Genomic DNA, 14,713 nt, shown 5'->3' on the forward strand with positions numbered 1-14,713 from the left:
GCATACTGCTAGCATGGGTGTTGTTTTGGATGACACTAAAGTTTAGTGGGAGTTTGTATTGATGTTTTAAGTTATTAACAATAATTTGTTTACTTTCTGCAGACTTCAGTTTATGGAAATTTTTTGATCATTCCTGGATATATGTAATTTTCTAATTTTTGTCTTATGTTTGGAATATTATATATATTGATCTCATAAGGACTAAACTTGAACCAGTTAGAAATAGGCATGATTGTAATCACATTGCATGTAATTTCCATGCCACTCATCCATGCTTGATCTATGTCATTAGATATGTTGGTATGGTGACCATGGAAGGTAAAGTTACATTATTGAAGTGACAAAAGCCGCCATGATCTCATACGAACATAGAAGATGGACAAGATTGTACCTTAAAGGGGTTCTAATTAAATAAATAACATAAAGTTGCGCACTAAGGAAATTTAAATATAATTGATCAAGAATAACATGTAACCCAAGTGGGAGATTGTTGGAATTTATTTATAAATACAATAATAATTATGGGCTTACATATTATTATATAATTATATTACGCTATTTAAGTAATGAGCTAATTATGTGATTAATTAAAAAGAGTCCATTAGAACCCAATTTGGTATGGACTTAATGAGAGGAAGCCCATTAGGTTATAATTAGGGTTTAATGGGAACCCTAATTATAACCTATATAAAGACGGCTAGGGTTATGGTTCCCACACACCAAAATCAATACGTTCATTCTCTCCCCATTGGAAGGACATCAAGGATTTTACGTTGAGGAAAGCCATAATTTCGAATCTACATTTCATACTCAAGCTGCCTAACTAATGGAGACGGATACGTATATTCTTATTCGATATGTTCTTAATAATTCATTGTGATAATCTTCATCTTTCCAACAAAATCACCACCTACCATGAACAGAGTTCCAAGCAAATGAAAAAAAAGGGAGGAAATTGGTGGGTAATGGAGAATAAGCAGACCAACAAATCATATCTGTTTTAAATTTAATAACTCATCTGGGCTTGAAATCTCATTGAGATGGAAGTTGGATGTCTTTTCTTGTTAATTATGATTTGTCTTCCCTATGTTTGATCCTGTGTTTGATTCCTTGGTCTTTTTTTATAAGAAAAGATGTAAACACTATGTTTACAGACCCAAGAATAGAGCTTTCCATGTGTTAACATACCAAAGTATAGCCATCCCTTTGTTTGAAAATGTAAGGTTTATAATCACATAATTTTTTTTAATACATTAGATCATTGCCTCTAACTCCATTAACTTTTTTCTATTAAGTTGGTTAATCAAGAGGACTAGATACATTAGAACATATAGACCATAGGGACGAGATATGTAATTTTCTCTAACATAAAAATATCTATAAAACAATAATGAACAATTTATATCATTTACGACTCTACCTCTCTCACCCATACACACATTGTTCTTTCTGAAAAAAAGAAGCCATGGAGTTCCATCTCTGGTTACCAACAACTGTAGCAACCATATTTTCCGTTATTTTAGTAGCTTTCCTGATCCATGTCGTCAAGGGGAAGTGGGCAAAGAGAGGGAAGAAAATAGAACCACCTCAAGCGAAGGGTGCATGGCCAATAATYGGTCACCTGCATCTTCTAGGTGGATCTCGCCTACCTCACATGGTTTTAGGTGATATGGCGGAYAAGTATGGCCCTATCTTCACCATCAAGCTTGGTATTCACAAAGTTTTGGTGGTGAGTGATGGGGAGACATCTAAAGAATGTTTTACGACAAACGACAAGATCTTTGCAACTCGACCCAAATCAGAGGCAGTAAAACTGATGGCCTATAACTACGGCGCATTCGGTTTTACTCCGTATGGGGATTATTGGCGACAAGTGCGCAAGACAATGATGCTCGAGGTTTTTTCTCAACGACAAGTTGAGATGCTTGGACATGTTCGGGTTTCAGAACTTAGAGCATCCATCAAAGATATATTTGATGCTTGGGTAGAGAACAACGATGGTGAACATTCAGATAAGGTCATGAAGGTGGAAATGAGCCAATGGTTTGGCAACTTGATGGTAAACATTATAGTTAGGCTTATTTCAGGAAAGAGGTTTTCYCCTAAGGATGAAGAAGGGATTCGRTTTCAGAAGGTGGTAAAGAAATTCTTCSWGTTAATGGGGGCATTTGTGGTGTCTGATTTTATCCCGTATCTTAAGTGTTTGGATGTGGGTGGATACATCAAAGATATGAAAAAGACAGCTGAAGATTTCGACAACATCTTTGATGGATGGTTAAAGGAGCACAAAACAAAAAGAGTGCGTGACCAGCAACGTGAAGGCAGCCAAGTTTTCATGTCTGTGCTTATTGCCATTCTTGAAGGTGCTTCTGAAGAGGATTTCCCTGGTTTTGACCATGATACAGTTATCAAAGCCGCATGTCAAGTAAGTTAAACTCTGTTATATCCTAATTTGGTGATTCTACATATCATGGTTTACAGTATTTTCTGGTATTCTTTTCAATGTTTTCTTCCTTTTTTAGCATGTTGACAATAACCTAATAATCCAAGTGATTTTGGTGTAAATTCGTTTTCGTAGCAACTCTTTGTAGCTGGCTTGGACACGACAGCTTTGACATTGACATGGGCTCTATCATTGCTGCTCAACAACCCAAAGGCATTAAAGATTGCCCATGATGAAATTGATGAGCATGTTGGAAGGGACAGACTAGTGGAGGAGTCAGACCTGAAAAACTTGGTCTACCTTGATGCCATCATCAAAGAAACATTGCGTCTGTACCCAGCTGCACCTCTCTCGGTTCCCCATGAGTCCATGGAGGACTGCGTTGTGGGTGGCTACAACATCCCAAAAGGCACTCGTCTGTTGGTAAATCTTTGGAAACTTCATCGTGATCCAAACATCTGGTCAGATCCCTTGGAATTCCGGCCGGAAAGGTTCTTGACAAGTCACAAGGATATCGATGTCAAGGGAAAACATTTTGAATTGCTTCCGTTTGGTAGTGGTAGAAGAATATGCCCTGCCATTTTGCTTGCCCTCCGATCTGTCCGTGTAACACTAGCTAGTTTGATACAACTGTTTGTGCTCCAAAAACCATCAAATGAACCCATTGATATGACTGAAAGCCCAGGAATGACTAACAACAAAGCAACACCACTAGTGGTCCTTCTATCCCCTCGTTTATCCCCTGGCATGTATTGTTTTGGTTCATGATATGCCACATCCATCCATCWTTCAGTACCASACAATCACCACTTMCAATATGAGCCAGGAACGTGATCCAAATTGGACTGCAAAGTATGGTTTCAGAGTGTGTCAAATAGTCTARTTACTACAAGTTTGATCATTGTGTAACAAAGGCACCTGTTGAATTTGGTTCATGTTGTGTATGATAATAAGTTTAAGGAGATGCTGTGTATGATAATAAGTTCAATATGTTTTTATATTTTTGTGTAATTTGTTTAGCATTTGAGGCCATGTGGCTTGAACCTTGGTTTTAATTACTTAATAATCATATTATGTAATAGAGACCGTGTATTTGATCATAGTTAGTTATTTTAAAACGATAGTATGTTTGGACTATAATGCAATTTATCCATAGACATAGAAGTTGATTTATGTGTTTAAGATGGGTTAGTTGTTCCATGAAATTGCTAGATACGGGTATTAAATTACCTATGGAATCAAGCTATATACCATATGGGAGGTTGAACTTGATGACCGCGTGATACGTAATGATTTAATTCTAGCAAATGAACATATCTTGGTTCATTAGAGAACTCTTGAACTTGATGACCAATATTTCATAATAGAAGCTCAAAAACCTAGTTTCATGGCTTACTTAACTGCTCTGCCACGATCAATGAAAATCAGGTCTCCGCCATCGTTGTAAGACGTATTGTTGGTTGTATTATTCTTTATTCAAAAAGAAACTGTGGTAGATGATATAAATACTTCTTTAATTATTGTTTTTCAGATTATTTTTATTTTATTCTTATAATATGGAAGTACTTTTAAATTTCTTTTGGGTGGCAGAAATGAATCCTCTCGTCCATTTGTGAAACCAAAATCAGCACATGGGAAAGAGTACTGTGTGGTTGTAGTTATTATTGTTATTAAATTTCGTTCTTTATTACCAACTATTAACACTACAATAAAGTTGGGTTTATAGTTTAACTCCAATCTCTAAGCGTTCCAATGGACCGTCTTACAGGAGTTAATTTATAGGATCAAAATATAAAATGTACTATCTAAAAGTGTTGTAATAAGTTTATATGACGCTTTTGGGGGTCTTAACAAGTTTTTTTGGATATTTTTAATACAAAATTTTGCATTAACAACTTTATATGACATTTTTGAGAAAATGTCCTATAAACTCAATTTTTTATAGGACATTTGTTTTTATAGGGTAGTTTTTCAAATAGCACTTTATATTAAAAATGTYTTAAAAAACTTATTACGACGTCAAAAAACGTCATATAAACTTATTACAACACCTTTAGATAAGACGCTTTATTTTCTTGTTCCTATAAAGAGGTCTATCAGGACGCTTAGAAATTGAGAGTGTCCTATAAACCCAATTTTGTTGTAGTGTAAGTATGTCTATATTTTTTAAAATATTATATTCTTTTTTACTGTTATTCTCATTTTGTTTTGGGTCGTTTGTTTTTTCAAAATTATCTCCTAATATCTATCATATATTGTGTATTGGTCTTCAATTTGTCATTTATATGTTTTCTGGTGTTATTTGTAGGAAATTATGTTGAAAAGGTTATTTTTGTAAATTTGTGGAATCTTGAGGACTTGAGTTAAGTTGTGAGGGACTGATTGTGTATTTTTCCAGCTGAATATATAAACTTTTGTATTGTAGCTTTCCAGATCAATCGATTCATTTTTCCTCTTTCAAATCTATCTTCATTGTAAAGGCTCTCATCATCTTGAGAGTTCTTAGAGTTTTGTTAGGGTTTCTGTTTACTTTTTGTTCATGAATAAAAGGTTGTTTCGTTTGAACATGGTATCAGAGGTTCTTTCGTTCTAAGTTGTATAGAACGTATTGTTCTGGTGGTTTACTGTTTGCCTTCGTCGTTGCGAAGAGCGACCGTTGGTTTCTATAGATCTGTGTTCTTTACATCTGATTGTTCTTTGGTCGAATCAAGATCTTTCTCCTTAGATCAATCCTTTCTCCAAGYTGCAGGTAAGTTTCTTTACATTTTCTTTTCTCTTCCTTGGGTTTGGTTTTCTGCATGTTCTTCCCATCGAAGAACATTTCTATGTTCATGTAATCGATTGGGGTAAGTTTTCTGGTACTTTTTTTCTTTTACTCTTGGTGTTATCCAAGATGTTATAACCAGTCCTCCGTTGTGCGAGGCCCTGTTTTGGTTCTGGTTGTTTTTTGTTGTTATTGTGGTTAAAGCTTTGTTATACTACTGGAGTCACCTGTGGTGTTCTCCTCTTGCTCTAGGTCACTCAAGAACTTGGGTAAGTCATCTTTCCTTTCCTGTCCGTAGCAAGGGGACCGAGTAAGTGTTCTTGGCCTATAGGCAGGTTCTTCTTCTTGCTGCTTATTTTTTGTTATATGGTTCTTTTGGTTATGGCTTGAAAGTTGTGGCTTGATAGTCTGGCTTGACCTAGCACCATTGAGTGTTTTAGAAATCCTGCCTATTGCTTTCTTGTCTACCTTTTTTTGTTGTTGTTCTTTTTTGTTTTTGTGATCTCTGTCGTGTGGCTAGATAGTTAGTTTGATYTAGCACCTCTGAGTGTTTTAGGAATCCTGTTGTTTGCTATCTTGTCCACTGTTGTTGTGGTTGTTTGTTYTTGTTCTTTCTCATGGCTGGTCCATCAGCTGTCATTGAGACTCAAGGGATGTCCCAAATTGCTAAATTAGATTTTGGTGATCCCTTGTATCTTCATCCTAGTGACACCAGTGGAACACCCATTTTAAACTTCAAGTTAAGTGGTATTGACAATTATCAAATATGGGCTTGTGTTATGACCTTGGCTCTTGAAACCAAGAACAAATTCGGATTTATTGATGGAACTTGTGTTAGACCTGTTGATGACTCTGTCCTTGAAAAACAATGGAATAAATGTAATTCTATTATGTTGAGTTGGATTTTAAGTTCTGTAACTGAAGATTTGTTTTTGGGTCAAGTGTTTTCAAAGGACTCCTCTAAAGTTTGGGAAGAWTTAAAAGAAACCTATGACAAAGTTAATGGATCAGTTACATTTAATCTTTATCAAAAAATTAACTGTTTAAATCAAATTGGGTCTTCTGTTTCTGAGTATTATCACAAACTAAATTTCCTCTAGAAACAGTTTGATGCTCTTGTTACTCTTCCCACCTGCACTTGTAATGCCTCTCAAGAGTTCTTTAATCAATCTTAGTTAATAATGCTTATGTAGTTTTTAATGGGTCTTGATAATGTCTATCAACCTATCAGGAGCAATATATACTTTCAAGGGATCCCTTTCTTTTTTTCCCTTATGTCTAAGCAATAATCCCATTTTGGGGGTTCTAGTGTGTCTTTTGGTATCAAAAGTCAAAACATTACCCTTTTTAGCAAAGTTGGTGAAAATAAAAGAAGGACAGGWAGGCATCCATCCAATAAACTATGCAAACATTGTGRTATGTCTGGCCATACTATTGAAAGATGTTTCAAACTCAATGGTTTTTCAAAGGATTTTCAAAATAGACCACCTAAACCATCAAATTCTGGTTTTAAGTCCTTGTCTAGTAAGGGTTGTGTAACAGACTCTCATGGAAAAGAAAAACCTCTTCATTCTTCCACACCTTCCCTTTCTAAAGAACAAGTGCTTAAACTCCTTGCTTTGTTGGATCAAAATARCGCTCCTAAGACTRTATCTGCTAATATGACAAGTGTGTCAAYTCTTTATAAATATGGTTGGATTATTGATTCAGGASACAACCAACATATGGCATCTAGTTTTTCAAATTTTGGACAATATGGTTGACATTTCAGATTTAAATCTAAAGGTTAAGCATCCCAATGGAACAGAGGCAAAAGTTAATAAAATTGGAAATTTAAAGTTATCTAACAATGTTACTCTGTTTGATGTCTTAATGGTTCCTGACTTCAATGTCAATCTGTTATATGTTTATAAACTTGCTAGAGATAATAAGTTGTATGTGGGGTTTGATGAATCTCGATGTTATATTTCTCATCAAAAGAATGTAACAGGGATTGGTAGTCAAGAAGGTGGTTTGTATTTCTTTTGACCAATGTGCTAAGAGTAAGTTGCTCCCTGTTTCTGCTTCTTCTGTAATTCAAAATTGTGTTTTGAGTCAATTGTGGCATAGTCGTCTGGATCATTCTCCCGATCAAGTCTTGATTGTTTTAAAAGATTAGTTGCAGATTGGAAGTGATGTTACTCATCCTTGTGAAATTTATCATATGGCAAAACAAACTAGGGAAAAGTTCAGTTCAAGTGATCATAAATCTAAGTCCCTAGGTAATCTTGTTCATTTAGTTGTTTGGGGTCCTTATAGGGTTATTAGCAAGGAAGGTTTTAAGTATTTTTTGGCTATAGTTGATGACTATACTCGTGTTGTTTGGGTGTATTTGTTGAAAGGTAAACATGAAGTGGTTGATAATATTATGTCTTTTTATTATTTGATAGGAACTCAATTTGGCAAGCATGTTAAGGTGTTTAGAAGTGATAATGGAACTGAGTTTACTAATTTCTCTTTAGGTGAGTTTTTTTAAAACTAAAGGTGTTATTTATCAGATGTCTTGCGTTCATACTCCCCAACAAAATGGGGTTGTGGAACTCAAACATCGTTATTTGTTAAACATGGCCATAACTTTTATGTTTCAGGGAGGTATTCCTATAAAAATGTGGAATGAATGTATATTGACTGCTACTTATCTCATAAATAGAATATCTTCCTCCATTTTAGGAGGAAAGTGTCCTTCTGAGCTGGTTTATGGATTCCAACCTGTTTTAACTCATTTGAGGAATTTTGGTTGTCTTTATTTTGCTACCAAAACTAACGTTTCTAATAAATTTTCTTCATGAGCTGAGAAATGTGTGGTTTTAGGTGTGAAACTATTTTTCCCTTTAAAATGAGTTCAAACAAGTTGGATAGTCATGTTAACAGTGCTGTAAATAATCAGAACTTCTTTGACTTATCTTTGGTTCCTCTACTAATCTTTCTGATTTATCACCCAATGATGAGGATAGAGATCAAACTCTCTTGGAGGAAAATAACTGATCTTTGTCTCTTGGTAGTAGCCCAAGTAGAGYTGCCAGTAGGCAACAATTAGGTGACTAAATATCCTCAATGAAAATTCTGGAGGAGTTACCAGTATGCAACCACTGAGTAGCTCAGAGGTAGATGCTAGAGATAGTATAGGGTCYGGTGTGCAATCTTTGGATGCTCACCAAAGAAACAATGATGCTGAAAACTCAGATCTCCAACYTGAGGGTARTTCTATCTCCAATCTAGTCCTAGCATCGGAAGAATGACTAGAGCTTCCAACTTTCCTAAAAAATTTGATGATTTTGTAATAGAAGGCAAGGTTAAGTATGGAATAGAAAGAGTGGTAAATTACTCTAACCTGGATTTTGAAATTTTTTGTTTTGTGTCAAATTTGAACAAGTCCATCGAGCCAGAGTGTTTTTCTGAAGCTTGTAGTGATAAAAATGGATTTCTACCATGAATGATGAAATGGAAGCTCTATACAGAAATGGTACTTGGATTATTACTGATTTACCTCCTGGAAGGAAGCCCATAGGCTGTAAATGGATTTATAAGGTTAAATATAAATCCTCTGGAGAGATAGAAAGGTATAAAGCTATATTAGTTGCTAAAGGATATAGTCAAAGAGARGGTCTTGACTATGAAGAAACTTTCTCTCATGTTGTAAAAATGGTCACTGTCAGATGTACTATTGTTCTTGYTGTTTAAAATAATTGGTCATTGTTTCAACTTGATGTTAATAATGCTTTCTTATATGGTGATCTGTCTGAAGAAGTCTATATGTATTTACCTGAAGGATATTTCAACTGTATGTGTAAACTTATAACGTCTCTATATGGTTTAAAGCAAGCACCACGATAGTGATAGTCTAAATTATCTTTTTGTCTCATTGCTAATGGTTTTGTTCAAAGTATAAATGGTTATTCTTTTTTTTTTTTACCAAATACAATAACTCTGTATTTGTTATTCTGTTAGTATATGTTGATGATATAGTTATAACTGGAAATAATCAAGTGGAAATAAATGATGTCAAAACTTATTTGAAACATAACTTTTTAATTAAGGATCTTGGCAAGTTGAAATTTTTCTTAGGAATTGAAATTCTTAATTTTGATGGAGGTATATGCATGTCTCAAAGAAAGTACTGTTTAGAATTACTAAATGATTTTGGTTATTTAGGATGTAAACCAATTAGTACTCTTATGGACATGAACCTTACTATTACAGACTCTGTGAACTCTTTATTTAGTGATCCTTCCTTGCATGATTTTACCAATTACCAAAAATTGATTGGGAGACTAATTTACCTTCTACCAACTTGGCCTGACATTGCTTTTGCTGTTCATTGCTTAAGTCAGTTTATGCACTCAMCTCGACAGTCTCATCTTAAATTAGTTTTAAGGGTTCTCAGTTATTTGAAATATTCACCAAGAAAGGGAGTGAGTTTTACCAGGTCAGATTATTTTCTCTTAKCTACTTATTTTGATGTTGATTGGGGAAAATGTCTTTCTTCAAGAAGGTCTGTTACTAGTTATTGTTTATTCCTTGGCAAGTCTAYGGTTTCTTGGAAGAGCAAGAAACAAAATACAGTTTCTCGTTCTTCTTCTGAGTTAGAATATAGAGGTATGGCTTCTGTTACTTGCGAAATAGTCTGGGTTCTGAAGATTTTATCTGATTTAATAATTAAGTACTTACTTTCAGTAAGCTTATATTGTTATAATAAGTCTGCAATAGAAATAGCCTACAATCCTGTGTTTCATGAACGTACTAAACATATTGAAATTGATGTACATTATGTTCGTGAAAAGGTTAGCGCTGGAGTGTTAAAGATTGTTAAAATACTCTCATGAGAACAACCAGCAGATATTTTCACTAAATCTCTTAGTGTAAATCTACATTCTTACCTATGTTCAAAGTTAATGATGATTGACTTGTTTAAATGCCAAGATTGAGGGGGGATGTTAAATATTGTGTATTGATCTTCAATCTTGTCATTTATATGTTTTCTGGTTTTATTTRTAGGAAATTATGTTGAAAAGGTTATTTTTGTAAAATTGTGGAATCTTTAGGACTTGAGCTAAAGTTGTGAGGGACTGGAGGTCACCGGTGCACATTGAAGAAAGTTCAAGGACTGATTGTGTATTTTTCCAGCTGAGTATATAAACTTTTGTATTGTAGCTTTCCAGATCAATCGATTCATTTTTCCAATTTCAAATCTGGCATTACAAGCAGAAAAATTGTCAACTCATGCAATTTACTTGATAATTGTCCAAAATAAGTCAAAAATTCGAATATTCAAAATTTTTAGCCCCCCTTAATATCCATATCTGCATACTATTTTCCTCCCCACACTTAAATCATATATTGTCCTTAATATATGCATTCAATGAAGTAGTCGAAATCATAAAAACAAAGGGAACAAGAAAATTCCCCTGAATATATAGACTACTGCCCAATACATGATTCAAGCTTTTGGTGGGTGTCTCTCAGCACTTGGGGGGGGGGATAGAAATCCAAACTGGAAGGTGGTGGGACTTGCAAACAATCATTCATCAAAACAAAACTACACTAGAATGGAAATAAAACAATAACATTGGGTTACCTCCCAATCAGCGCCTTTTTTTAACATCATTGGCTCGACACTATCCAAACTAATTAATAACAGGTGGTGGCTCAAGAGCCATAACATCAATGTCCATAGACTAAAAACCTTCAAAGAAAGGTTTTAATCTATGCCCGTTCACCTTAAACGACCTGCCTATCTTCAGGCTTTCTATATCCACCGTTCCATGAGCGTAGACCTTAGCCCGACAGAAAAGACTTTCTGAATAGGGTAAAAGAACTTGAGATCGCCGATCTTTTCCTTAAAGATGGGGATGACCGTCAACTTGGTTGATTTACTAACCTCGTGTTCTCATCCACTTTAAGGTCGGGTCGAAACAAAGCGTTGAGTTGTGAATTCTGGTGATAAGGCTTGTGATGTTCGATCTAAGATATTAGGGATAAAGATTCGGATAGAATTGTTGGTAACTAAAGGATTCCATTTAGGGCAAGACAAAATGGGCGGGCACGGGCGACAACTTGAAGGGGTAGAGGCTAAGAAGGCAACTAGCTAAGGGCGAAGGGCACGCTGAACACGAAAGCATTCCATTACTAACAACCCAAAGAAATACGACCTCTCTAAGATATATGGTTTATTCCAAAAAGGTACGAAGTTGGACTAATTTGGAATATTACTTAGTCAAGTAGAAAGGAACAAGGTCTTACGACACAGTCACTATATCTTTTCTTTTTCTTATGAAAGAGCCAACCCACCTTGATCTAAGCTTACCGGGAAATAGATTTAGGCATGAATGGAGAAGTAAAACCTTTTTCCCGATCACAAAAATCTTTTCAGAAGATTAGTTTGTCGTGAAAAGCTTTAGTCCACTCTTTGTAGATCTTAGAGCTCTTGTATGCGTCATTTCTGATCTCTTCAAGCTCTTGAAACTGTAACTTCCTTAGAACTCCCGCTTTATCCATCCTCATATTGCACTTTTTGACAGCCCAGTAAATCTAGTGTTCTAACTCAACAGGTAGATGACATGGATTACCGTAAACTAACCGAAAAGGAGACATACCAATTGGTGTCTTGTAGGCCATACGTTAGGCCACAAGGCATCGTCCAAACTCTCATTCCAATCCTTACAGTTAGGGTTTAGGGTCTTTTCAAACTGACGATGCTCGTACTGTTTTAGCTTTTCTTAGATCTGATATCTTCACCAGGTCTGGGACCCCAATTGTCGTCATCAGTGGGTGGAACACATTTTTGCAACAAGGTGATAGAGACACTTTTTCAAGAAGTATCATGTGACCTATCAAATTTCAACTACATACCATCCCTAATCTAATGGGCAAGCCGATGTCTCTAACAAGGAAATCAAATCAATTGGAATGTAAGGATTGGTGGCTTTAGATTCCACTCATTTGGAAACATAATCGACACATAATAAAATATATGTGAAATCGGAAGAGACGGGAAATGGTCCCGTAAAATCAATGCCCTACACATTGAAGATTTCACAAATCAAAATTGGGTTTTGGGGCATTTGATTACATCATCCTATGTTCCCTGTCTTTTGGCACCTACCACAGCTTTGACAAAACAATTATGCATCTTTAAAAATAGAGGGCCAAAATAGTCCACAATCTAGGACTTCATGGGCCGTACGCTTTGGACCAAAATGCCCCCCACAAGCATAGTCATGACAAAACCAATGCACACCTTGTACTTCGTGTTGGGCACACATCGTCTGATAATTTTATCATAGCAATGTTTCCAAAGGTAAGGGTCATYCCAGACATAAAAATTAGCATGACTTTTAATTCTATCCTTTTCAGTTTCTAGTCAACGTACCTGGCAAGATGTTTGTAACTAAATTGTTCATAATACCAGCATACCAGGGTGTGGTATCTTGAATGGTTAGAAGATTCTCATCCAGAAACTCGTCGTTTAATATAGAAGGATCCTCACCATTTAGTAATCGGCTCAAATGATCAGCGTTCTCCGATCTGGTCTTGTCCCGAATTTCGAGGTCGAATTCTTGCAAAAGCAACATCCAACGAATAAAACGTAGTTTGGGGTCCTTCTTCTTTATCAAATATTTAAGAGTTGCATGATCAAAAAAAATATCACTTTAGTTCAAAGTAGATATGAGCGGAACATTTTTAAAGCAAATACTATGGCTAAAAGCTCTTTCTCAGTCATTGAATAGTTGCTTTGGGCACTATCCAACGTGCGAGAAGCATAATATATAACATGTGATTCCTTACCGAACTTATGTCCCAAAACASTCCTRATCACGTAATTACTYGCGTTGCRCATTATCTCAAAAGGGAGATTCCAATTYGGGGGCTGAATAATTGAGACAKAAGTTAACTTATCTTTCAGCTYATTGAACGCCTTCTTRCAYGTTCCATCAAAGTGGARGTCCACGTTCTTTTGTAAAAGATAACATAGTGGTTGGGTGATCTTCGAGAAATYCTTGATGAGCCTCCGACAGAACCCTGCATGACCAAGGAAAGACCGAACTTCYGTAACACAAGTAGGGTAAGGCAGAGTTTTAATGACATGTATTTTAGATTTATTCACCTCTATACCCTTCTTTGAGACAATATGACCCAAGATAAGACCATGACTAACCATAAAATGACATTTTTCGTAATTTAAAACAAGGTTAGTCTCTATGCACCGTTTTAGAATCTTGGTCAAATTGCTCAAACAATCCTCAAATGAATTACCATAAACAGAARAATCATCYAYAAACACCTYAATTATACTCTTTACATACTCAAAAAAGATACTTACCATGCATCGTTGGAAAGTAGCAGGCGCCTTACAAAGGCCATAAGGCATACGCCTATAGGCAAACGTACGCAATGGGAATGTAAAAGTAGTCTTTTCCTGGTCCTCTGGTGCCACTGGGATTTGATGGAAATCTAAATATCCATCAAGGCAACAATAGTTAGATTTTCCCACTATTCATTCCAACATTTGGTCGACGAAGGGGAGTGGAAAATGATATTTTCTAGTAGACAAGTTCAACCTTCTATAGTCGAAGCATACTCTCAATCCATTTTGGACTTGAGTAGGCACCGACTCACCTTCCGTGTTTCTAACCACCGTCAAACCTGTTCTTTTAGGCACTACCTAAACGGGACTTACCCATTGGCTATCAGAGATTGAATAGATAATACCTGCATCAAGGACTTTGAGAATCTCCTTTTCACTACCTCCATCATCGGTGGGTTGAKGAGGCATTGGGCTTCTCTAAAATGCTTGTATTCGTCCTCCAATAAGCTTTCGTGCATACAAATCGATGGGCTCAACCCTTTGAAATCGGCTATCATCCAATCAATCGCCTCCTTGTGTTCCTCAAGCACATTCACCAACCTTTGTTCTTCATTGCTTGATAGCTCAGTAGAAWTGATAACTGGTAAAGTGTTTGTCTTGGCCTCGGTAATTCCTTTAACTCGAGTACAGTATCATGGACAATTGAAGGAAACAACTTTGTGTAAGAAGAAAGCAATTTAACATTTGATACCTCAAACTTCTTGTGTTATTCTGATTCCATAGCTGAGACCGTTTCCTTGAGCTCAGGCCCCAACTCATACTCTTTCATCAATAGATTAACCTTTTTTGCATCTAGGTGCCTTGTGATTGCAATCTCCAACAAATCACGGTTAGTCAAATCATATAAGTCGTGAGTAATAGGACCCAAAACATCAACAACATTAACAGAGGACACATCACTAAGATATCTTATGACACACACACACACATACATATATATATATATATATGTAGGGGAGCGATCAAATGCAAACCACTCAATTTGTACAAACCGTGCAAACCGCATTCAACCAATCATAATTTTTCATTTTGTTCATTTTTTGTAATTATGAGAGGTTGATTAATCATTTTTATTGTGGAGAGTGTTAATCATAGATATTAT

At 35.8% G+C, this 14,713-nt stretch overlaps 1 protein-coding gene across 1 annotated transcript; it reads left to right on the forward strand.

The window, feature by feature from the left end:
• The first annotated feature begins 1,437 nt into the window (after nucleotides 1–1,437).
• Nucleotides 1,438–3,580, forward strand: LOC112510230 (cytochrome P450 CYP82D47-like). The gene is made up of 2 exons (XM_025115568.1): nucleotides 1,438–2,425; nucleotides 2,579–3,580. Exons 1-2 carry the CDS (start codon nucleotides 1,466–1,468, stop codon nucleotides 3,209–3,211), a joined length of 1,593 nt encoding a protein of 530 aa, XP_024971336.1. The 5' UTR covers nucleotides 1,438–1,465; the 3' UTR covers nucleotides 3,212–3,580.
• The last annotated feature ends 11,133 nt before the right edge of the window (nucleotides 3,581–14,713 follow it).

Source organism: Cynara cardunculus, assembly GCF_001531365.2.
Source record: "Cynara cardunculus var. scolymus isolate 2C chromosome LG 3, CcrdV1, whole genome shotgun sequence".
Lineage (NCBI taxonomy): Eukaryota > Viridiplantae > Streptophyta > Magnoliopsida > Asterales > Asteraceae > Cynara > Cynara cardunculus.